Raw genomic sequence first — 23,017 nt, 5'->3', positions numbered from 1 at the left:
TGGGAGAGCACAGTTCTGGGCCAGAAACTGGCCATGTAGTATGTGAATATGCCAAGATAACCCTCTCCGGTCACAGTGTGACAATAGCAGCATGCAGCGCAGACCTCTAATTCCAGGCCCCTTTTCTTCTCAGTGCCAGGCAAACCCCTTCCATTCCCCTTGCACATTCTGATCTACCTCCTTATCCCCCGCCAATCTATTTGCTCTGTTTTCATAATCTCCAAATTTATTTAGAGCATTTTTACCACTAAGATATAACTCCCAAATATGTCAGTTTCTGTGTTTCTTGCATTAATAATGAGATGGGGGGCCTCCCTGGTGGCTCAAGTGGTTAAGGTGCAGCACTATGAAGCTATCCATAGCCACTGCAGCACAAGTTTGATCCCCAGCCAGGGAGGTGACCCACATGGTGCAGCAGACATCTTTCCTGTCTTGGCCACTGCTCCCCTGAGCAGTGTATTTCAGTCAGTCTGCCTGTTCTGTTCCCCACCCTGCCTCTAGTGAATCCTTTTACCCCCCCACATCTCTGGCCTGCACCCCAGCTTTTGTGTGCATAAATAAATAAATCTTTTTTTAAAAAGTAATGAGAAGGAACAGATGGGGAAACTGAGGCAGCTGGTGTTTGCAATATGCACAGTTATAGAGCTAGAAACTGTCAGAGCTGGAGCAGAATCCAGGTCTCATTCTTAACCCCCTGCTCCTTATCCAAGTGCAGTGGATCTCAAGGTCTGTGACCAGTTGCTTCAGCAGGGACTGGGAGCTTGTTAGGAATGCAAGTTCTCAGGCTCCCGCAGACTGAACAGTGATCTTTTCTAACAGGTCTCCAGGTGATTCTGACGGGCTCTCTTCTGGGGCCTCACGTACTCCTGCCCCAGCAGACAGTGTGTGGGCCCCTGGAGTGATGAACACAGTGAGAAAGCAAGATAAGCAGTGGTCCATGGTACAGACACCCCTCCTGCCTCTCCTGGCCAGGTCTGCACCTCCAGGCTCCAGGGGAGACTGAGACATAAACAGAGAATCTGAGGGCTGTGTCATTCTTGAGATAAATGTCTGCATGGGGTGATGTCTGAGCCCAGAGGAGGGAGGGGAGCCCATCTGCCTGTTTGGGGCTGGTGCTGTTGAAGGGGATTTTGAGTAACTTCCCTGAACAACAATGAAGAAGCCCATACCTGCTTTTCTGGATTTTCAGACCCTGAGGTTTTCACTGAAACTAGACAAGGGGGAGTGAGGGACAGCCCTGAGACAGCGCCGTGTCGTGGCCCTAGAAGCCTGGCGGCCTTGGAGCCCAGGCCCTGGCCCCAGTGGCTCCTGCAAGGCCCTTGGAGCCAGGCCTGGCTGCCTGGCCCAGCTCTCTTCCCCTCCCATCCTTACCCAAGGGGGTGACAGCCTCACTGATTGCTCATTTTCCCCTTTGCTTTCTCTTCAGCTCATAAAATGCAAGTCCTGGAAATGCCTGTGATGATTTCCAGTTGGTAATAAAAGGGAGATGGAGATAACGGCAGGAATTTAGGGGGAATTTCTTTCCAGTTCCTCAGTGATGTGATATTTGGATCACAGTGCAGTTGCTGTGTTGCTGGCATCGGGCTTGAGGTCTTTCATGTGGAGAGAAGAAGCTGGGGTCACACTTTATTTAGTGTTGCTGGTTCTGACTAGCAAACCCTTCCCTGGTCAGCAAATCCCAGAGCTTAGAGTTTCTGCTCTAGCAGGAGCTGTTCACACTGCCCAAGCTCCCTGTGTGGCTACCTGTCCACCCCGTTTCTCAGCCTGGCCTTAGCCTGTCTCCTCATCTCTATCCAGATCTCACCCTCTTCTGTGACTCCTTGCTAGCACTGCGCACAAAAAGAACTTTCCTCTACGATGGCAATGTCCTCTCTCCTGCTGTCCAGCATGGTTGGCTGGTGCTTGAAATGGGGCTGGTATGGCTAAGGACCTGAATTTAAAATGTTACTCAGTTTTTATTACATTTGACCCTTGGACCCCTAAACAGTCAAAAATCCAAGTATAACTTTGGACTCTCCCAAAACTTAACTGCAATCATCTATTGGTGTCTGTAAGGGATAAGTTTCAGGACCCCCGAGGATACCCAAACCAGTGGATGCTCAAGTCCCTGATAGTAGGCCCTCGGTAACCAGGAGTTCCTCGTCCTCAGGTTCAACCAACCGGCATTCTCCAGTAACTGAATCCTTGAATTTGGAATTGCAGATAGAAAAAATTCTGCACATAAGGGGACACAAGTAGTTCAAATTGATGTTGTTCAAGGATCTGCTGTATATTAAGTTTCAATAATCACATGTGGTTTGTAACTCTCTAATTCATCAATTCCAAACATGAGGTTTTGCCATCGGGACTGAATACCTCTCCTGGTCCTTTCTGCCTGGTACCTGAGCACAGCTTGAAGGGGAATTACATCCCCCCTCCAACTCTTCCTAGGGGATAATTAGGCAATGAGAGGGATACAATTCTCTGGCCTGTTCTCATCCTTCCACCACAGCCCTGTGAACTTCTGGACATGCTTCCAGGCCAACTTATTTTGTTAATTCCTCAGTGAATGGTTTATTAACCCTCCTTTCTTTGTCTTGCCCCCACCCCTCCTTACTGGACAAAGAGCTAATAATAGGTAATAGTTAAGTACAAGCTCTGGGTTCAAATTTTAGCCAGTAACAGTAAACTGTGTGACCTCATGCAAATTAATTAACCACTCTATGCCCTCTTTTTCATTAGTAAAATGGAGATAATAAAAGTTCTAGGGGTTAAAAGAATTAGTACCTGTCAAGCACTTAGAACAGTGCATGGCACACAGTAAACACCCCATAACTACTAGCTATTTTTACTAGCCACTCTTAGTGCGGCCTCTTCTGTGCTCTGGTTTCACTGTGTTCAACCTAACATTTATAACTATCTACATGCCTGCATTTCCGGCCAGCCAGTAAGCAACTAGAGGGAGGAGATTAGCTCTATTTCCTTTGTATCCACTATCCTAGTGCCAGCAGATTGGGAATTCAGTGAGTGAGCATTGAATGAATGAGAGACTAGAAGAGAATGAACCGGAGCTTTCCTGCTGTGTGATTTTCTCATGTCTCCTAACTTCTCTGTTATTACTTCTCCAGAACATTAGAGATTTGGACAAAATGAACTCATTGATTTCATCCACCTCAAAATGTTGTAGACCCTAGGATTAGAGTTGGGAGTGGAATTTTTGCCTGGGGATGAGAAGTGACGTGTGGGCTGACTGGGAAGGCTCTTATGGAACATGCACCCAGTTACAGAGACTGAAAGAGTCCAACTGACCCATGGTCAGTGGTAACCGGTGTCTCATTTAGAGACCAGGCTTCCATGCATGATCTGGGCTGTTTCCATGCAAGGGAATAATAAAGACTGCACCTACTCTGTTCTCCAGCCTCGAGGACTGTGTAATTGGAAGCCGTGGGGAGACAGTGGGTTCCAGGGAAGTTGAAATACTCGGGATCTTGTTCATTTCTGGGACTCCAGGAGTCCAGTTGCTGTGGCAAGTGGCCAATGGTTCCTGGCCAGGGTTGAGGTCTTCTTAGCCTCTAGAGGCCTTCCTGGGGATTGTGCTTCACTGACACAAGTGCCACAAGGGCAGTAGGATGTGGGCTACCTGGGGGTTCATGGCGTCAGATAAGACACAGGATACCTGGTTAAATTTGAATTTCAGGTAAACAGGAAATAATTTTTCAGTTCAGTTATATAACCCATTTTGGATTCAGTTTGGAACATACTTACACTAAAATTTTTTGTTGTTTATCTGAAATTAAAATTTAACCTGGCATCCAATATTTTTATTTGCTGAATCTGGTGAAGAGGAAATCACCCTGAATGTGTTCTAGCCACTCCCACCTCAGCATGGGGCAGTAGGTCCTCGTGACATCTTAGTATCTGGTGCTTAGGGAGGTAGTTCTCAAATTTTAAATGGCTCTCTGATAAAATGCAATGTGGGAGTACATTAGATTCCAATTGCTACTGTAACAAATTACCAAAAACTTAGCGGCTTTAAACAACACATCTATTACCTTATGGTTCCAGAGGTCAGGTGTCTGAAAGTCAAGGTACCAGCAGGGCTGCAGTCCTTTCTGCTTTGTAGAGACGGTCCACATTCCTTTGCTGGTGGCCTTTGCTCATCTTCGAGAGCAGCAGTGACCATCAATTCTTCCTTACATTACATTACTCTGACACTCTTTCTTCTGCCTTCCCACACTTAAGGGACCCCTGGGACTACCTTGGGACCAGAAGATAAGACAAAGAGATGTCTTAAAGTCAGTTGATTAGCAGCCTTAATTCCATTAATAATCTTAATTCTCCTTGCCAAGCTATATAACATACCCATACATACCCACAGATTCTGTGGGTTGGGACATGGACATCTTTGGGGGGCACTGATGTTCCATCACAAGGAGATTTCCAGTGTTGCTTCTCCCCCTGCAGTTTGCTCATAGGGTCCCAGATCTATGGCTCAAGGACATTGCCTGCAGTGAGGCCCTCCTAGAGCATTTCCTGATCTTCAGCCAACGGCGTGGGGCTCAGATGGTGCGTGAAGCCCTGTGCCCACTTTCCCAGAGCACCCTGCAGTGGATAGAGGACACCCTGTACGCCAGTGTGGACTTCTTCAAGTTCTTCCGTGTGGTAAGGGAGGGGCTTAGCTGTTTGCCCCTTAGAAAGTAATTCCTGGGGGCAGTGGGGCCTGGTGGCAGGCCATTGGGAATTCATGAATTGCTGATAGGGGGTAGGGAATGTGAGGTTGGTGTTCAAGACAGTCCTTGAGGAAGCTCCAGGCTCTGAGGCCAAGGAATCTTGACTGATAGTATTTCTAGAGCCATGGCCCAGGCACCAGGGAGTCCCTGGGCCATTAGGTATGTGGTGGAGGCAGGTCTGAGTCTATTCCAAGTGTGGGGTAAGTCCTCTCTACCACCACTAGCAGCATACAAAGGAGAAGGAGGCTTGGTTTTACTATGCCCCCCGCCATTTCCTTGCCAGGTGATTATGGGCAGGACAGTTGACCTTTCCTGCTCATGTACAGAACAAATATAATACTTTATAGACTGGTAGGAAAAGATATATGGAAAAGCATTTCATAAATTTCAATAAATGAGAGCTTCACACTCACTGCTCTGTATCTGCTCTTGAACCCAATGGATACTGTTTCTAGGGAGGAAAAAAATAACAAAGAAATTTTTCTACTCTGAAAAGATTGCAAGGCCCTGATCTAGCTCAACCCTCTGGAACTGCATCCCAGACAGACTTTTCGGACCTGATAATAGCTCTTTTGCTAGAGGTTCTCCGGAGCAGCGGCTCTCACACTTCAGAGAGTATGAAAATTTTCATGGAAATAAGTGAAAGAAGCAAGCCCCAAATTCCCACCCCAGAGACTGAGTCAGGAGGCCTGATCTGGGCCCAGAATCTGTCCTGCTACCTTAAGTGTTTCTGATGGGCTTGTTATAGGCCAAGATTTATGAAACACTCAAAATTAGATTCTTTCAGAGAAGGTGACATACATATTATTTCTGACACTGAGTTGCATTTTTTTCTTTCTCCTACATCTTAATTTCTGGCACTATGTTGTGGACAGGGCCTGTAACTGAGAACTAGTTGAGAAATTTGTCTTTTTGTGGTTGCTCTTTCAAGCCCCAGAAAATCCACTCTCAGCTTCTCATAAAAGGAAACTGAAAACATTTTAAAATTTAAAAAGACCCCATAGCTTCTGGCAGATTCACACTTCAACCTCTTCAAAGTGTGGCTTTCCTTGGAATGTTACTCTACAGTTTAGCTATTAATAAGGGAGGCCTACGCTGGCCTAAAAAGGGGAGAAGGGCCCAACCTACTCTACCGAGAGCCCAGGACCCTCTTGGTGCCCCATACTGTGGGGGGAATAAAAAGCCTGTGGTTCAATCTCCTCTGCCCAAAGTTCCCAGAGGAAACCAATTTTGGACACACTCCTTGGTTTTCTTTCAGAATCAGACAGAAGAGGAAGGCCATAAAGATCCTTATTCTAGGCAGCAGGACACCAGCACAGCTAGGAGACCTGTACCTGTGTCTTCAGAGCTGCTGGAGCACCCAGGGTCATTCAACCCTCTGGTCACATAAAAGGGGCAGGTTGCAGAATCTGCTGTTTCCTTAGGGGATTCTGAGGTCTGGGCCTTAATAAATGTGAACAGGGGAGGTGCTTTTGCAAGCACCTGGACAACTGACAGATAAATAAACCTTCAGGGCATGACCAGTAATTCTGGGAGGACAGGTCTGGATGTGGAAGGATATAGGGGCACCTGGACTTTGCATTTGGAATTGGACCCAAACTCAGGTCATTGGTTCCAAAGTATTTATTTATTAGACAAGAAAGACAAGAAAGTCTCTCCTCCTGCCTTTGCATGCTTTCCCAGCAGGGCTAGAGCTCAGAACCCAGAGGACAACTTCGGCCTTGTACCTTCCCTGACCAGAAATGGGTCCTGTGTGCTCACCCACCATCTCTGCATGTGGGCTCATCTTTCAAATCTGAATTGGCAGCTTGTAAGGGGCCAGCACTGTGCAGAGGTCAGGTCTCCAACCATGGCCACCCAGCTTACACTGACTCCCCCTCCCCCCCCCCCGCCCCCATCACCCCTGAGACAAGCAAAAGGCCACATCCCAGCAACCAGGCTAAGAAATGCCAACACTGACAACATTTGACCCCAGGCCAGCGGTCACCAGCCTGGCTGCACACTAAACTACTGGGGAGCTTTTAAAACTACTGAATGCTCCGCTCCCACCCCCAGAGATTCTAATTTCTACTGACCTTCGGTATTTTTAAAAGCTTCCCAGATCCTTCCAATGTTCATCCAGAGCTGAGAATTACTGACCTAGAACATGGAAGCATTATTTACAGTGCCAGTTTCTGGACTTCAATAATAATAATAAATATAAATATATAATGATTATTATTATGATAAAAATAATAGTATCCCAAATGCCTCTATGGTTTTGAAGCACTTTCATTTGATCACCCATAAACCTGGGTGCTGTGGAGACCCATCCTCACAGTCCTTCTTTTGATGAGGTATGGCTCTCCTCAGCCTGGGAGCTTTCTACAGGGCAGTGTTTGTGGCCCTGGTGAGGTACCCATGTCCCTGAACCTGCAACAGGAAGCCAAATTTCAGGAGGTGGCACAGGCTTGCCCAGCAACAGGGAAAAGAAAACCTTACTCCTGGAGTAAGCTTTGTGGGCCACTTACCTCCAGAATTTTATGAGACTCAGATCCGAGGGTGTTTCTCCCAGTTTGGCACCATCGCAAGATTCCAACTGTCCAAAAGTAAAAAGATTAGAATTAGCAGAGGCCAGGCCTTTGAGGAGTTGGAATCTGAAGATGTTGCCAAAATAGTCGGTGAAACAATGAACAACTACCTTTTTGGTGAAAGACTTTTTTTGTCACTTTATATCACCTGAAAAAGTACATGAAGAGCTTCTCAGAGGGTGACATGTGCCGTTTAACCCCCATCATTTCCAGCAGTGAAACCACATTACCAAAATCGGACTCTTCTCCAAAAGCTTTGGGTGGAGGAATAATTTAAAAAGAAAGAATAATTTAAAAAGAAAGAAGAAATTGGCTAAAAAAGAATTGATTGTAATTCTGCTTTTTACACAAAATGGAAAAAAATGCTTCAGACTTGTATGAAATCTACAAAGACCAGGTTTTACCTAAGAAGAACAAAAAGGTTTTGGTTACTCCCATCACTCCTGAGAAGACAGTCGAGAGCCAGGGCCCCAGCACCAATTTGTATGTGAGCAATTTTGAGTAAATGAAAATCTGAAGAGGTTAAAATGAACGATGATGATAAAGGTGACGAAATTGTTTTCAGACAGCCCACAGGTGGTATAAAAGAAGAAACACCTTCAAGGAGAAAAAGACAAAGAAAAAGCACCAATGAGTCTAAATGCTGAAAAATGTGGTTTTATTATCACATACCATAGTATGGTTTTTTAAAATAATATTTTCTCATTATGATTATCTTAATATTCTTTTCTTTTTTATTTATTTATTTATACAAGCATTGGGTACAGTCAGAAGCGCGGGAGGGTGAGAGAATTCACCAGAGCCAGAGCAGGGAGCAGAGCAGGCAGAAGGACCGAAGTACACTGCTGAGGGGAGCAGCGGGCGGCAGGAGAGGTCTGCACTCCACGTGAGACTCTCCTCCGGTGGCTGGGGAGCAGCCGGGGATCCAACCGGCGGCGCTGCAGGAGCTGCTGGCAGCTTCGCAACCCAGCGCTCAACCGCTGCTCCACCGGCGAGGCCCAATATGGTTTTATTATATTTGATTCTTGATATTTAACTAGATGCAATGGAATGAAACCATTGACAAATGTTTTCGAGGGAAAAGCTGTTGGTTCAAGTCTATAAGGAAAGCAGTCAGAGTTTCTGTTTGCTGCCCTTGCTGAAATCAGGGGGAAGCCACCTTGTAGGAGCCAGGCTCAGGGTGCCCCTTTGTCCTGATCCCCCTGGCTTTCTTTGCCCATTTCATAGCCATATTTAGGTGCTCTGCCTGGGTGGAAGAGTCACGGTTAATTGGGGGTGTGGAAGTGCTAAACTGCAGCCTTTGTCGTTAGCATTAAATAAAATAAAATCTTGCTTGACCAACAACAATGAAAAAAAAAAAAGCAGATGAGGGGCTCCCAAGATGCCTAGAGAAGGAAGTGCAGGCAGGCCTCCAAGTTCTACCCCTTCTTACTGCTTTCTATATGTCTCTGGGGAGAAAAAACAGACCCAGACAAGTGTGCCCCAAGCAAAAAGGACAAGCACCCCTTCTGGTGTTCCTCAAAATATACTTTGCCCATTTGACAAATGGATGTAGAGGCTAAACATTTAAAAAATACATATGTACTAATATGTGTTTGGATTGCAGATGACAGCACTCACTTCTGATCTCCACAAGACACTCGGGGCAGACCCTCTGAGAGGGGCCTAGGCCAGGCGGGCCTCCATGCGACCAGGCTGTTGTTGCAGCTGGTTGGCGAGCAGCCACACTCAGCTCCACTCGGGGAAGGCTGTGCCTTCTGTTCTCCCAGGCTGTTTCTCACACGCATGCACACCAGTGTATAAATAAGGTTTTAGTAAATGCCAAGCCAGTGCTCATTAACAAAGAAAGAGGGACCGTTTCAGTAAACCACTGTAACAACAGCTGCCCCTGTTGTATAAAGAACTGGGGGTGTGCGTGGGGTGGGAGCGCAACCCTTGAGACCCAGGGACACAGGGATCTTGCGTGACTGAGAGAGGGGAGATTGGGGGTGAGCACCAACTGGGCCAGCTGTGTTTTTCCTCAGCCCCTTGGAGATCAGAAGTTGTCATCCTCAATCCAAATGCAGTACCAACGACCTTATTCTACTGCACCGATCCTCATATGTACACACACACACACACACACACACACACACTCACAGTGGGAGCCAGTGACCTAGGTGGCTGGGAAAGCAGCAAGCAGCCAGGTGGCTGGATTTTCTCCAAGGGGATTCAGCCCCTCTTGGTTTCTCTGCATTGAGATAGCTTGAAAGAGCTTGTCTTCACCTGTGGCCTCTCAGGCTTACTGCCCCCAGCTTGAAACCCAGCAGCTCAGACCTGGGCCCACGGTCTAATGACAGCCAGCACTGCCTGAAACATTTACACCTCATAAAAAATGGTGTGTCAGTTTCGGGTGAGGGGTTGGGACGTTTCCCATCTGATTTGGCCCAAGGCATGCTCGCCCCTCCTCCTCCACCTCTCCTCCCTCGAGATCCTTCCTGTTTTCTCTCTGACTCTGGTGCACTGCTTTGAAATCTTGCTGAGAAGCAAATCTGTCCCTTCTGCTCTGAATGTTTATTTGTGGAAGTTCGGCAGGGGAACCAAGGCGGGTGCCAAGACCTGCCACACTGCTGGGAAATCTGAGTTTCCCTCCCTTCCCCCCTTCTCCATGGATGTTGATAGAGGAAATTTGGCCTCCCGGGCACTTTGGCCCCGGTTTTCCCCTCTGCGACTGCTTCCAGTGGGCCATGATTCAGCTTTCTTTCCTGAGATTGCTCTGTGGCACTTGGGCTTGGCTGACTTCTCTCTACCTGCATCTCTCTGACTGCAGGGTAGCTGAACACTGAATTCAGGGAAAGAAGGGCTGTAGGCTTCGGGGTCCTGACTACATGCCTCACACAGTGTCCTGCCTTGTTCTTGGCTCTGCTCCCTAAATTCCTGAATCATTGGGAATCAATGTGGGTGGACTGCCCACTGCACGGTACGAGCTGGCCCTGGTCTCTGCTCACTGGGATTATTCATTGCAGTTTGTTAAATTTCAACTATGCGTTTCCAATTTTTCAGATGACTTCGCCTCATCAAAATTCTCTGGGTCCCCACTGCCACTCCCAACCCCCAGTATTTTACAGAGAGGTCCCGTTAATGACTTAACTTGATTTCCTCCCCCTTCCAATTTCTGAATCTTTGGACTGTCAACTTTCTCCTCCTTCTGTTTGAGGGTTTTGAGGGTGAAGTAGAGAAAGGAGGGATATTCAGTACCAGCAGCATGGGGGATGGGGCTGTTGGGAGAAAACAGTCACAAAATAAGTTGTTTGGTATTTTTCCAAAATTATTAAGCCACAGCAGGCATATCTGATTTACAGCATTAATATTTGTTTTGCCTACATCTACAAAAATATGTTCTTGTACAGTCAAATTTTCCTCTGGATAAACAGATTTTTATTAGAGAAGAGATAAAAGGAAATAGAGTCAAGGAGCATTAATGTATCTTACATGTACATTACACCCACAGGCTTGATTGCCATTGACCTTCATTTCATTTAGCCTCCAGGCATAGTGTAGGCTCAGACTTACTTTCATGATGGATCAGATCTTGTTTTTAGAAATTAAAAAATAAAGCTACTGAGAGGTCAAGGCAAACTTAGGACAGCAGCAGCCCCCTGTGAAGGCTGCTCTTCAGAACAGCGGGTTCTGGGTGCTAACCTTCATCCAGTAGGTATAGACTGAATGCCTGCGTGTTAGACAGCAGGTTCTCTCCAGCATAAACTAGTCTTGAGCAGATTCTGGCCTGTGATACTGCTTATCTCTATAGAACAGTAGTTCTTAACTTTTTTATGGATTAGGGTTACCTTTGAGAACCTTCTCTCTAGAGAAATATAAATTCACACAGACACAAAGAGAGTGGGGATAAGTGGGGCCACTGACGTCAGACCCTAGGTTAAGAGCTTTTGCAGCACAATTTCTTTCCTACCTGCCACTAATAGACATCCTTTCCTAAAAGTTCTCAGTATGGCCACAGATCCTTCCTTAAATCTCCTTATGAAGTAATAACTGTGACCCCTGAGTGGGACAAGTGGACCCAAAGGAGCGAGGACCAGAGGGTGGCAGGCGCTGGCACACACAGAAGACTGGGACCCGGCGCTGGGCTGGCCCTAACTTGCTGTCATTTAAAAGGATCCCTTCCTTCTCCCCCCACCCCCGCATCTATAAAACTGAGGTAGTGAGAACTACCTTCCATATCTCTTGGATTATAGCACACAGCAGAGAAGAGATGGAAACAAAAACCATTTTTGCGTTTACCAACTGCTTTGCAGATGGTCCCATTGTCCCTCCCTTACCCCACCCCAATCGCCCCATTGCTCTATTCCCAGAAATGACTTCTTCAAACACTTAGGTGAGACACTCTCCTTCCTCAGGCCACTCACACTAGGAAGAGATCCATCTCACGTAGTGACCTTTTGACTACCCCTTGATGATCCAAACTTAATTTTGCTTTGATCAGCGGTAACTATAAGGACTGAAAGTCACCCCAGAGAGAGAAAACCTCATTTCTTTGAGTTAAAGGGAGTCCCATGACTTATCTGTTCACATATCCCAGAACCCACCCTCTCTGATGCTCTGCCCCCTCCAGTCCTGGGAGACAGAATGTCTCTGTGGCTAGAGACAGTTTGGCATTTCCACCCCCTCTGAGTGATTTAGTCTGAATTCTCCATTCATGACGCATTTCCTGGTACTTAGGGTGTCCCCTCCTGGTGGCCCCTGAACCACTGAAGCAGGCTTCCTTTCTTTTCATCTGATGCTTAACAACTGTCAGGTTGCAACAAACATGCTTCAAATCCAGTCTCTCGGTTGCCTAGCAACAACTTCCCTCCCGGATAAATCTGGATTTCCTGTAGCAGCATCCCAGGACAGAGCAAGTGGCCTGTACAGACTGTCCACCACTCCATCTGGGTCTTTCAAGACAGCATCTCATCCCTCACTCCAGAACTTTTCCCTGGCTCTAGAGGAAGCCATCCCCAAAGACCACTCCATCCCTGAAGACACTTTTAACCTAAAGCCACCTCTTCCCTCTAGTATCAGGAAGGTCCTCAAGTTAGAAATCAGCTGTTTTCCAGATAGTCTTCTTCATATCTGAGAAAGTTGAACAAACAGAAGTTTCACTCATAAGATTGTGAGCTGGCAGTGTGGCATCTGTGTGATTAACCCATTAGATCAAAAGCATCAGCTAATACTGCTCAAACAAGATTTTTTTCATAGAAAATATGCTTTATTTTGCCTTAAGAAAAAGTATTGCACCATCCCAGAGGACAGACATGTTTCTTTCTTGTCACTTGAGAACCCAGAGACCTTGTAGCCAGAATCTTCTTGACTGCTGGAGAGGACCTTGACACCCTCTTAAGTGTAGGATCAAGTTCCCAGTGACCCCGGACCAACTACAGCTAATGGGAAATGATCAAGATATGCCTTTTCCATTGACCTTTTTGTTTATCCAACCTTGCTTACGAGGTCTAGTCAAACCATAAACTTGGGTTGGCAGTGCTGAGTCCCGTAGAGTGACATGGAAGGGTTAGTTACTTGGAAATTAGGAGCATTTGTGTAGCATAGGAAGCAGTGTGTGTGTATGTGTGTGTGTGTGTGTGTGTGTGTGTGTGTGTGATGCTTGCCATTCTAGCCTATGACCCTTTTTCCAGAAATGTTTTCACATTTCCATTCAAATAAACTTAGTTTCTTCCAGTTCTTTTGGCAGGACCAATCCATTTGAACATGAATAGATAATAGGGGAGGGAATCAAGGGAAGAGGAGAGTCCTGGTAAAGTTAGAATTTATGGCAGCACCAGTTGGACAATTTGGTGACCAGATAGGTATTGAGGACTCCCTACAGGGTCTAGTCACTGCTCTGAGAAGTAAGTGGTAACAGCCTTCATTATTTACCACCCCTACTGCAAAGAGCTTATAGAAGAATTGCAGCTAGGTGCCTGGCACGTAACTGGAGCTCAGTAACTATATTTCAATAATAAGTATATATTAAATTATTGACAAGATAGAAAAGAAAGTGTTAACCAGATTCAAAAATGCATCTGAAGCTGCCGTTCCTCCTGTGCCTGTCCCCAGATATCTGACTATCTCTCCAGCCATTCTCTCTTGTTGACCCTCCTTCCATTCTTCCCTCCACCTGTGGAACTGATGGCTTCTTTCCTGTAAGTCAATACCTTGTAGGAGCCATGGAAACTTAAACTTCAATAGACTCTCTTTTTCCACCAGGTTCTAGTTAATTTCCTTATTATTACATATATACTTACTGAGTATCTATTGTGTACCATGCCCTGAAGATATAAAGCAGAGCAAAGCCTATCTCTATGCTTGATGATGTGAGAGTAGTAGAGAGACAGACACTGAAGATAATAGCAAACCAATATCAAAGTAATAAATGAACACATTAGGGATACATAGCCCATGGGAAAGCAGCTGAAGGAGCATTGCATTGGGGAAAGAAAGCTTTCTGAAGAAGGTGAAGTGGTTTCAGATGAATTGGCTCTGGCCGATAGGGGCATGGTGAGGATGGAATGGAGTGGGGTGGGTTGATCTTTCTATCTACTAAGCCCTAGCATGATAAGGGTAGTATCTAAGGGTACAGGCTTTTCAGAGGCCAACAAAAATACCTGAAAGTTGAATTTTTTTAAATTATGGCTCTGAAATGCAAGGAAAGCATTAGAGTTAAAATTAATAAGCATTAAATTGAACATTTCAGGAAGGTAACATTATTCAGCTTTATTGTTAAATGTAATATTTGTAAATTTGAAATTCAAAAACTAATTTATGTTTCAGATTTTTCCACTTTACAAACATTCCTAAGTATTTGCATTGATTACTGACAAACCCCATCAGATCACTCATTTAAGGAGTTGCTCATGGCCAAAAAATTTCAAAGGCACAATAAAGACTCTTAAAAATATATAACTGATACTTATATTGATAGATATTGATAGTGTTGAATTGTGTGTTGAGTTGGATGTTGGATGGAGTTTTAGGACAAGAGTGGGCCAGGAGCCTATGGAGACAAAGGAAGGAAGGAAAGAATATGTCCTGTGGACAAAAACAAAACCATGGATAATCTCCAGCCCATAGTCAAGTGAGGAAAACAGGCAACAAATTAGATAGAAAGGGACGTCATTAAAAGTAATGGGGCTTGTGGCTGATCAATGTCCAATCCCTTTGGACACATGAATGTGACAGGTCTGTATTTCCTGTGGCTCTGGGCTCTGAGCCCTCTTGGGGCTTTCCCGTCACCTAGAATGTGGTTGTATTTTCTCTGCACTGCTCCTTGGACTCTGGTCGTTGAGTCCAGCTTCCTCAACTAAAGCCGTCTTTCAGGTGTCCCTTGGCTATCGTCCCTGCCATCTGAGGGCCCATTCTGCTCTGAGTTCAGCCTCCGTCCCAGGTCCTACATCTCCTGGCTGGGGGTTTTGACACTGGTGCTGCCTCCCAGGCGTCTAGCTTTGGTAACTTGGCAGAAAGAGATGCCACCAACTGAGAATGGCACATAAGGACAGGAGCTGGTTTGGGGAAAAGGAAATGATCGGTTTAGGACAAGCTGCATCTGGGCAATCATCCAGCAGACGGCTGGAAGTTGGAGGTGCTGACTCACAAGTCATCCAAAGGTACTACAGTGAAAAGGTAGCAGATTAAGTGAGAAAAGGAATGAGACTCTCCAGGGAGAGTACAGAAGGGAGGAAGGAGGATGTGGAGGCCCTTGGGAACCTCAGCACTGAAAGGGAAGAGGGGGCCAGAGCCATTCAGGCAAAAGGGTGATGAAAATGTCAGGGGTGTGGTTGTTTATCTCATATTCTTGGCGCAAACCTTTTGTCCTTAGGGAAGAAAAACATACCACGTGGGACAGGGCATTCTATAAGCCCCACCATAAAATAAAAGTCAGTGTGATTGTACTAGAAACAGTGGTGAAAATGCAGAGCTCTGTGGAATTATCAACTGGTGGAAAATGTAAAATTAAATTTAAAAAGCCAATGGTTCTAGAAGGATGCATACCAAATCATGAATAATTAATAATAATAATTAATAGTGATTATCATGATTACTCTGCAGTAGGGTACAGATTGCAGAAAGAGTTTTATTGTAGTTATTACTTTTGTTAGTTTTAAGAAGCCGAAGTCAATAAACTGGTTGACTTAGTAAAACTGAATAATTATGAATTTTCAATAATTTATTAATTTTCCATTTCTAATTGCACTTCCATTGCATCTGCTTCTAATACAACTTCAGTACAGGGGAAATTGATCTGAAAATAAAAAAAAATATGTAGTTTATTTACTCTTCTAAAAGGCAACATAGAAGAAGTAGATTTGTATAGTCTAATGAGCATATCATAGCTCTAACCGTCTTCATTCCACTGCCCTGATTATTATTCACAACTGCTTCCTGACTGCTATAAAAAATGCAATGGAGAAGAAGTCTGAACGATACAAAGATTAAAAGATAGAGTCCCTTACTGTGATAGTTAATTTTATATGTCAACTTGACTGAGTTCTAGGTTGCCAAGATATTTGGTCAAACATTATTCTGAATGTTTCTGTAATGGTGTGTTTGGATCACATAAATATTTAAACAGTAAAGTTTTACTCAATCTACATAGGGCAGATTGCCCTCCTTAATGTAAATGGGCCTTATCCAACCAGTTGAAGTCTTGAAGAGAACAAAAAGACAGACCCTCCCAAGTAAGAGAATTCTTCCCTACCTGACTGGCTTTGACTGGCATGTCAGCTTTTTTCTGCCTTTACACTCAAAGTGAAATAGTGACTCTTTTTGGATCTCCAGCCTTCTGACTAGCCTTATAGCTCTTGGGATTTGTGAGCCTCCATAATTGGATGAGCCAATTCCTTACAACAAATCTCATATATAAAAATATTTTATATATAATTACATATACGTTATAAAGTAATATAAAAATATATAGTATATATAAAATATATCTATTATTAACATATTACATGTGGAAATTATATATTAAAATATAGAAATTTTATGCATAATTGTATATATGATATATAACTAACTATACATATATAAATGCATATAACACATATACATTTGCATATCTATGTAATGTGTTTTATGCATGTAATACCCACACAGGCATTTTATGTGTGCATGTATAATATATGTATGTGTTTAACATATATGTGTCTGTGTAATATATGCATACAAATGCATACACGCATAATATATGCACATATAAAACACATATGTAATATATAAACTGCATATGCATGTACTATATAATATATACAATGTCTATACATCCTATTGAATCTGAGTCTCTAGAAAACCCTAATAACTAACTTAATAGGTCATTTCATTGAACATCAGGTGTATAAACAGAGTTGATTTGCTTGTTGCTCTAATATGAATATTTATTTATCATATTTGCTATATATTTAAGTGTCTACCATGTGCCCAACACACAGACATGGTTCCTGTCTACATGGAGCTTAGAGTTTAATAAGAGACACAGTTGACAAGCAAATGACGGCATAATTATGCATGGCGGGCCTCCCTGGAGGCGCAAGGGGTTAAGCACCACACTATGAAGCAATCCACAACCTCTGCAGCACGAGTTCAATCCCCAGCCAGCCAGGGAGCAACACACATGGTGCAGCAGATCTCTCCTGCCTCACCCATTGCTCCCCTCAGCAGTATATTTCAGTCTGCCTGTTCTGCTCCCCACTCTGTCTCTCATTATATTTCAGTCAGCCTGCCTGTTCTGCTCCCCACTCTGTCTCTGGTGAATCCTCTCACTGCCACCCCACCCATCTCTGGCCTGTACCCCAGCTCTTGTATGCATAAATAAATAAATCTTTTAAAAGAAAAAAGAATAATTACCAATGGTGCAGAGTACAAGAAAGGACATAGACCTGATGCCTTAAAGAGTGTATCAGGACCAGGGCAAGCAAAATAGTTGAAAAAGGAGTCTCATCAAAATCATGGGGATAACTATCTTTCACATGGACAGTTGTATTAGGAATGAGACTTGTGCCAGGGAACTTGAGAAACAGGCTGACAGGGTCGGGAATGTAGAAGGCAAATAGCCTGTTGGAGCAGCTACCACCAGCACGTGGGAGGCATGTGTGTCCAGCACTGGTACCAACCTTTGTTCCTGAAGGCAGTAGGGAGTCATGGAAGATCTCTGAGTGGAAGAAGTTGAGTGATTTGATTGGCCAGTTAGGTAATTCAGGCTACCCCAAGGAGGGTACAATGGAAAGGAGGAGTCTTGAGGCAAGGGACTAGTCAGAAGCCTGTTCTGATAAAATATTCTGGGGCAGAAGCAACTAGAGCCTGAGCAATGGTAGCCTTGGGAAGAAGACAAAACAGAGACAGGAATGTTTACTTAGTATTGATTCATCTGGTAATTCATTTATCCATACATTTCTAAAAAGTCTCTTTTTTATTTTTAAAACTTTTTATTATATAAATAAGTATAAAAGTAGAGAACAATATCCTGAACTTCTAAGCATCCATCACCCAGCTTCAACTATTGTCCAAATCTAGCCATTCTTGTTTTGTCTGTTCTCACTACTTTTCCTAGTGTCTTTTCAAGCAAATCACAGACAACATATCATTTTGTCCCTGCATATGTCCCTGTGTATTTCTGATAAATAAAAAAAAAGTATTGTTTTAACAAAACAACAATGTTGTAATCACACCCTACAAAATTAATGACTTCTTAATACCCTACAGGTTCACCTTTTTTTTAACCTGGTTTATTCAGATCAACAAAATAAGACCCACACATTGCATTTTATTGATATCTCTTAGATCCCTTTTCATCTATAAAAGATCTAATTGGAAAGAGTTAGAAGGCACAGGGCTGGATGATAACTTGCCTTTGACATACATTTTCCCTTGCTGGCTTCCTCCCTTCCTCCCTACATTTCTTAGTCCCACCCTGCTATGGGAAAAACCATGCTTTGCCCAGCACACATTGAAGATATTTTCAAGAGTTTCAAAAAATCCTGGAAGACCAATGTCTAGACCTTGTGGTGAAGTTAAGGAGAGAACATGCTTCTCGGTGGTGTATAGTTTGAATAGCAGCTTTTGCTCCTTCTTGTGGCAAGAGCTCCTATCTGCTTTGTAGCTCCCATGTATAGCAAAACTTTCATTCTACTCTTAGAAAATCAGCTTAAAATGCTAGAACCCCATGAGTACACCAACATTTCCATTTGGGTTTTAGGGTCAGAGAGGATGTGAGGACCCTTGCACCTACAGCAGGAACAGAGCAGGACCACAGCTAGAAATGAGAGCCTGGGCCAGTGGAAGCCTAACTCCACCTGCTTCTCAGCTGTGCCACTGCTGCATTTGTCCACCCATCATTTAGGAGAACCACACTGGCAAATAAAAAGCCCAGGCTTGTGGCTTGTGGTCCACAAATACTTGAATCAGAATTACATGTTGAGCTTGTTAAAAATACACATCCCCTCCAGGCCTAGTCAAGATGCACAGTTGAGTTTGAAAACCACTGCCTTAAAACTTAGAATTCAGTCATAAAGACATAAAATCGGTGACTCAATCTGTTTTGAAACAATGAAGAATGAGGTCATTCATTCTTCAAGTTTAGGACTTGAACTTGGTTTTGGAAAACAAGGTGTTCCCATCAGGCTCTGGGACTTGCAGCCAGCAAACTCGTGTGCTTCCATGTTCCATGTGGAGGTGGAAAGTGCATGAATAGCTCTGTGTGGTCACCTCGGCCAGGAGTCGCTGCTGTCAACTAAAGAATCTGCAGAGAAACTGCTTTCTTTAAAGCTGCAGGCAGCAGCAACTTTAAAAGAAAGGTGTTGTAAAGGGCCAAATTTTCCATAAGAAAGTAAATAGCACTGAACAGAGGGAGAGACACAACCTGCCTGAAAAGGACGCAAAAGGAGCAAAGACTTTGAAACAATGACAAGGAAGCCCGGGAGTGTCCGGAGCCTGAGCGGGGTGAACAGATGGCCCCCTCTGCACGCAGCCTGTGGCTTTCCTCTTCCCTCCAGCAGCTGCATTCTGTTTTCCTTCCTCCAGGAGTCTTGTTTGGTGTCACTAAACCAGCAATCAGAATCACTTTGGCAGATTTAATGTCATCATGAAACTATTTGTGATTGACTAGCTCAGCAGGGTGACTTGGAATAAGAGCCTTTGATTTTCTCAATTATAAAAAAGAAATTTGGTTCTGAAAGCAATCTTGCAGAAGAGGTTCTGGGATCAGACAGAAGGGAGGAAATGTTTTTCAAGTATACAGGAGATCAGAGAGTGTCTATGTGTGTACGGGTAACTACACATACATATATGTATATATGTTTATATATGCATATGTATATATACACATATAGGCATATAGGTATAATATATATACCAATGTATATATTTTTTTCCTATCAATTATAGTTTCCCACTCTGCTAGACAGAAATTCTCAAGGTATTGATTTGAGATCCTGGGGAAGAATATTATCTGATCTGTCACCAAGAATTCAAGAAGTAAGTAATGTATAGTAGTAATATAATGATAGTAGTAATTATAATGTCTCTATAACTTTATACCATTTTTACCACATTTGCCATGTCAGGTAATTTAACTGCACTTGAAAATCTGTTCAAAGAGAAATACATTTGATTTTTCCATCTAGCAATTTCAAAGCACCATTTATGTCCAAATTATCCATGCTCCTGGGTCAGAGGAATCATCCTATGATTTCATTCCAGGAAGAAATGTCACCTTGTTTGATGTGGCACAGGTTATCAGTGGACTAACGCTCAAATCTGAGTCTTCTCAGTATTGACCTATCCCTTATGCTCTTCAAATCCACACAGCAGTGGTTACAGCATACTCTTACAGAGTGCTGCTCGAGGCTCTATTCTAAGTGTCTTACATATGTCAGCTCATTTCATTAAGAAAAGTAATTGATTTTGTTGGTTTGTGGTTTGTGAAGATGTGCGCATTTTATTTAACATCCGGCTGCACAAGCCTATGCCCAGACAGAAACTGATTCTCTGCATAGTAGAGGAGCTGTGTTGGGGATATGATGATGAACTTTATGGGTACAGTCGCTGCTCTTGTAAGATGTATAATCCAACAGGGAAGGAGAATGTGAAAATACAATTACCTTCAGGTTCAATGAGTATTTTGAAAGAGAGCCAAAGGTGAAATATCTCTTCCCCCAAACTTTTCCCCCCTGCAGTATCTCAGCTGACTTAGATTTAACCAACCTGAAAGAGTGCATGTTTGGAATCTGTCTTTATAAATCTAAGCTCAACTTGACTAAAGTGTGAGCTCTGCTGGGCAGAGGAAAGGGCCTAGAGTACTGATGGCCACCTGCTGCAGTGGGAGTCTCTGTTTAACATTCTTTTCTTCATAAGAATTTAAAAAATTCATATCATCATACTAAGGGTGACGTTGATAGAGAACTCAAAAAAAAAAAAAAAAAAAGTCCCCAAAGCATATCAACATTCTTAATTCCCTGTGGGAGTTCTAGAAGTTTCCTTGATAGCAAGTTTATGCACTTGTGAACTAGGCTGAAGTCGATGGCCCAGTTTATATTAACTGATACTACAACACTTCTCCCCGGAATGGCCCCTTCATCTCTGAGTGCTTTGATTAAGTGAGCAAAATAATAATGGTAATAATCCCTTACAAGACTGTCATAAGACCTACTGTTGTTGAAGCAATTTGAGATTCCGAGTTTATTATTGAAGCCTAGACTGTGATTATAGGCATGACTCACTCTGTGGATTCTGCACAGTGCTCAACAGTTTCAGAGGGCAAGTGTTGGCATGTGGACAGAGAGAGGGATGACAGGTAAACATCACTTATTGCAGCAGGGCAACTGTTTTCAGTCTCACCTGATTGAATCTAAATGGTTTTTTTTTTTAATTCCCAAGTGCCTTTGAAAATGAGTAATAAAGTATGTTTGGGAATCAAAGCAGCATTGTCCTGATTTTGTATTTTTCCCTAAAGCAAAACCAAAAGGCATTATGGGAACCGAGACCCTAGCAATGCTGTCAGCCCTTACCTTATTTCTCAGAGTTGCAGATCTATCTTCAAAGGACAGGGCCAGTGGGTACCCAACTGGAGGGGAAAAGACACAGAATTTTAAAAGTATTTTTCCAAGAATGTGGAATTTATTTGTTCTTTATTTGACCATCTTAAAACACACACACACTAAGGAAAATCACATTTTAAGGAAATAGAAGAATTCACATTTGGTAAAATTGAAATAATAGAAAGATAATTGTCTAAATATAAGAAACTAAATTCTAAACTATTTGGTGAAAGATATTTGCTCTGACTCTGCCTTTTCTGGGATAAAACTATCCCTCCATCGTTTTATTTCCCATTTTTTCTAGTACCTCCATCTTGGTAAGAAAACAACCCAAGAACTGGCCCAGAGTGAAAAATTCTCTAATTTTCTCCAAGGACACAATCCTAGTGAACTCAAATAAAGGGGCTTGGAAGAGAGATGTAATATTAGAATGTTTTGGGGTTCACTCTCTGGTTTCAAGGCTCATCCTAATTTCCTCCTAGATCCTGAGTGGATGGCAGTGGGTTTTTATATTCTAGCTAGATTAAGGAATGCTGAGGATGTGAATGTTGTATTTAAATGTGGAAGTCTAACACCCCAAACTTTGGACTTAGGCTTCATAGTAGATTATGATTCTTATTGCCTAAAAGTAACTGAAACCTTTGCCTTGCCCTAGTTTATCCATCGGCCAAGTGTTCAGGACTTGCTATGGGTGACCAGGCCTCTCTGGACTGACGGTCCAGAGACCCTCACGCAGCTGGGGGGCATCCTGTCCGACCTCTTCTGTGGCTATCCAGAGGGTGGAGACTCTCGGGTATTCTCCTTCAACTGGTATGAAGACAATAACTACAAGGCCTTCCTGGGGATCAGCTCCACAAAGAAAGATCCCATCTATTCTTATGATAAAAGAACAAGTTAAGTCTTTTTCCTGTGTATAATCAGCCTCTGAAGTTGGTTAAGTTGATGGTTTAATGCTTCCAGGTCCTGGGGCAGCCTCTCCCTGAGACACATTGAGGGGTCTTGAGTGAAAAGACTTCACCTCCCAGAAGTTCATTTCCCTTTTGTAGACAGAGGTCAGTTGGTGCTCATAAAGGATTCTGGATGTGAGCCATGGAAAGAACTGAGACCCACTTGGAACAGGAACAGAAGGGATATTTCCCACTGATCTGATTGAACTAGGGTTAAGTTCTAGAGGAAGAGAAGAAACATAAATGAGGAGCAACCAGAATTGCAAGCAAAGCTCAGGTCAGAGGGCCCTGGCAAGTAAACACGGCCGTGGGGATGTTTTTCCAAACACAATGCACTGAAAATCTGTGTGTATAGTACTACGTTCCACATCACAGGTCCCTGGCAAGTAAACTTTCCCACCTTTTACAATTTTTTTTTTTTTGGCTATGTAGGGTAAATGAATTGTCAGGCTTTTCTGCCCTCCCACCATTAGGACTGATGATGGATCCCTAGGGTCCTGAATGCATGCCTGATGGTGGGCACTTGGAGTAGTGTGTGGGCATACGTAGATGGGATTCACCTGGGCTGAGACTGGGCTTATAAGGGCAGCGTCACAGGGACATCAGAGGAACAGCAGAGCGAAAGGAGCAGAATCACCAGAAGAACCAGAAGCGAGAGAGCACAGAAAGAGTGAAGATTTGCTGGGGGCTGGGAGGCCTGCCAGCCTCCCGGCCCCCTGGCACCCCTGCCT

General features: G+C 43.7%; 1 protein-coding gene and 1 pseudogene across 2 annotated transcripts in view; both read left to right on the top strand.

Annotated features, from left to right (window-relative positions):
• The window catches only part of ABCA4 (ATP binding cassette subfamily A member 4), a gene marked incomplete at both ends in the record, with an annotated part of 126,944 nt that overhangs the window by 16,433 nt on the left and 87,494 nt on the right, over window positions 1-23,017 (top strand). Inside the window, 3 exon segments of the mRNA XM_084242432.1 lie at window positions 4,444-4,641; window positions 19,688-19,777; window positions 21,995-22,232. Coding sequence (XP_084098558.1) covers window positions 4,444-4,641; window positions 19,688-19,777; window positions 21,995-22,232 — 526 coding nt within the window.
• LOC311177774 (MKI67 FHA domain-interacting nucleolar phosphoprotein-like) lies at window positions 4,834-7,926 on the top strand (annotated as a pseudogene). Its single transcript has 2 exons — window positions 4,834-4,868; window positions 7,131-7,926. The product of its transcript is annotated as an MKI67 FHA domain-interacting nucleolar phosphoprotein-like (transcript).

This window comes from Talpa europaea (assembly GCF_964194135.1).
Source record: "Talpa europaea genome assembly, chromosome: 9".
NCBI classification, from domain to species: Eukaryota; Metazoa; Chordata; class Mammalia; order Eulipotyphla; family Talpidae; genus Talpa; species Talpa europaea.
The sequence above is the reverse complement of the archived record's forward strand: the minus strand, read 5'-3'. Positions and strand labels throughout refer to the sequence as shown.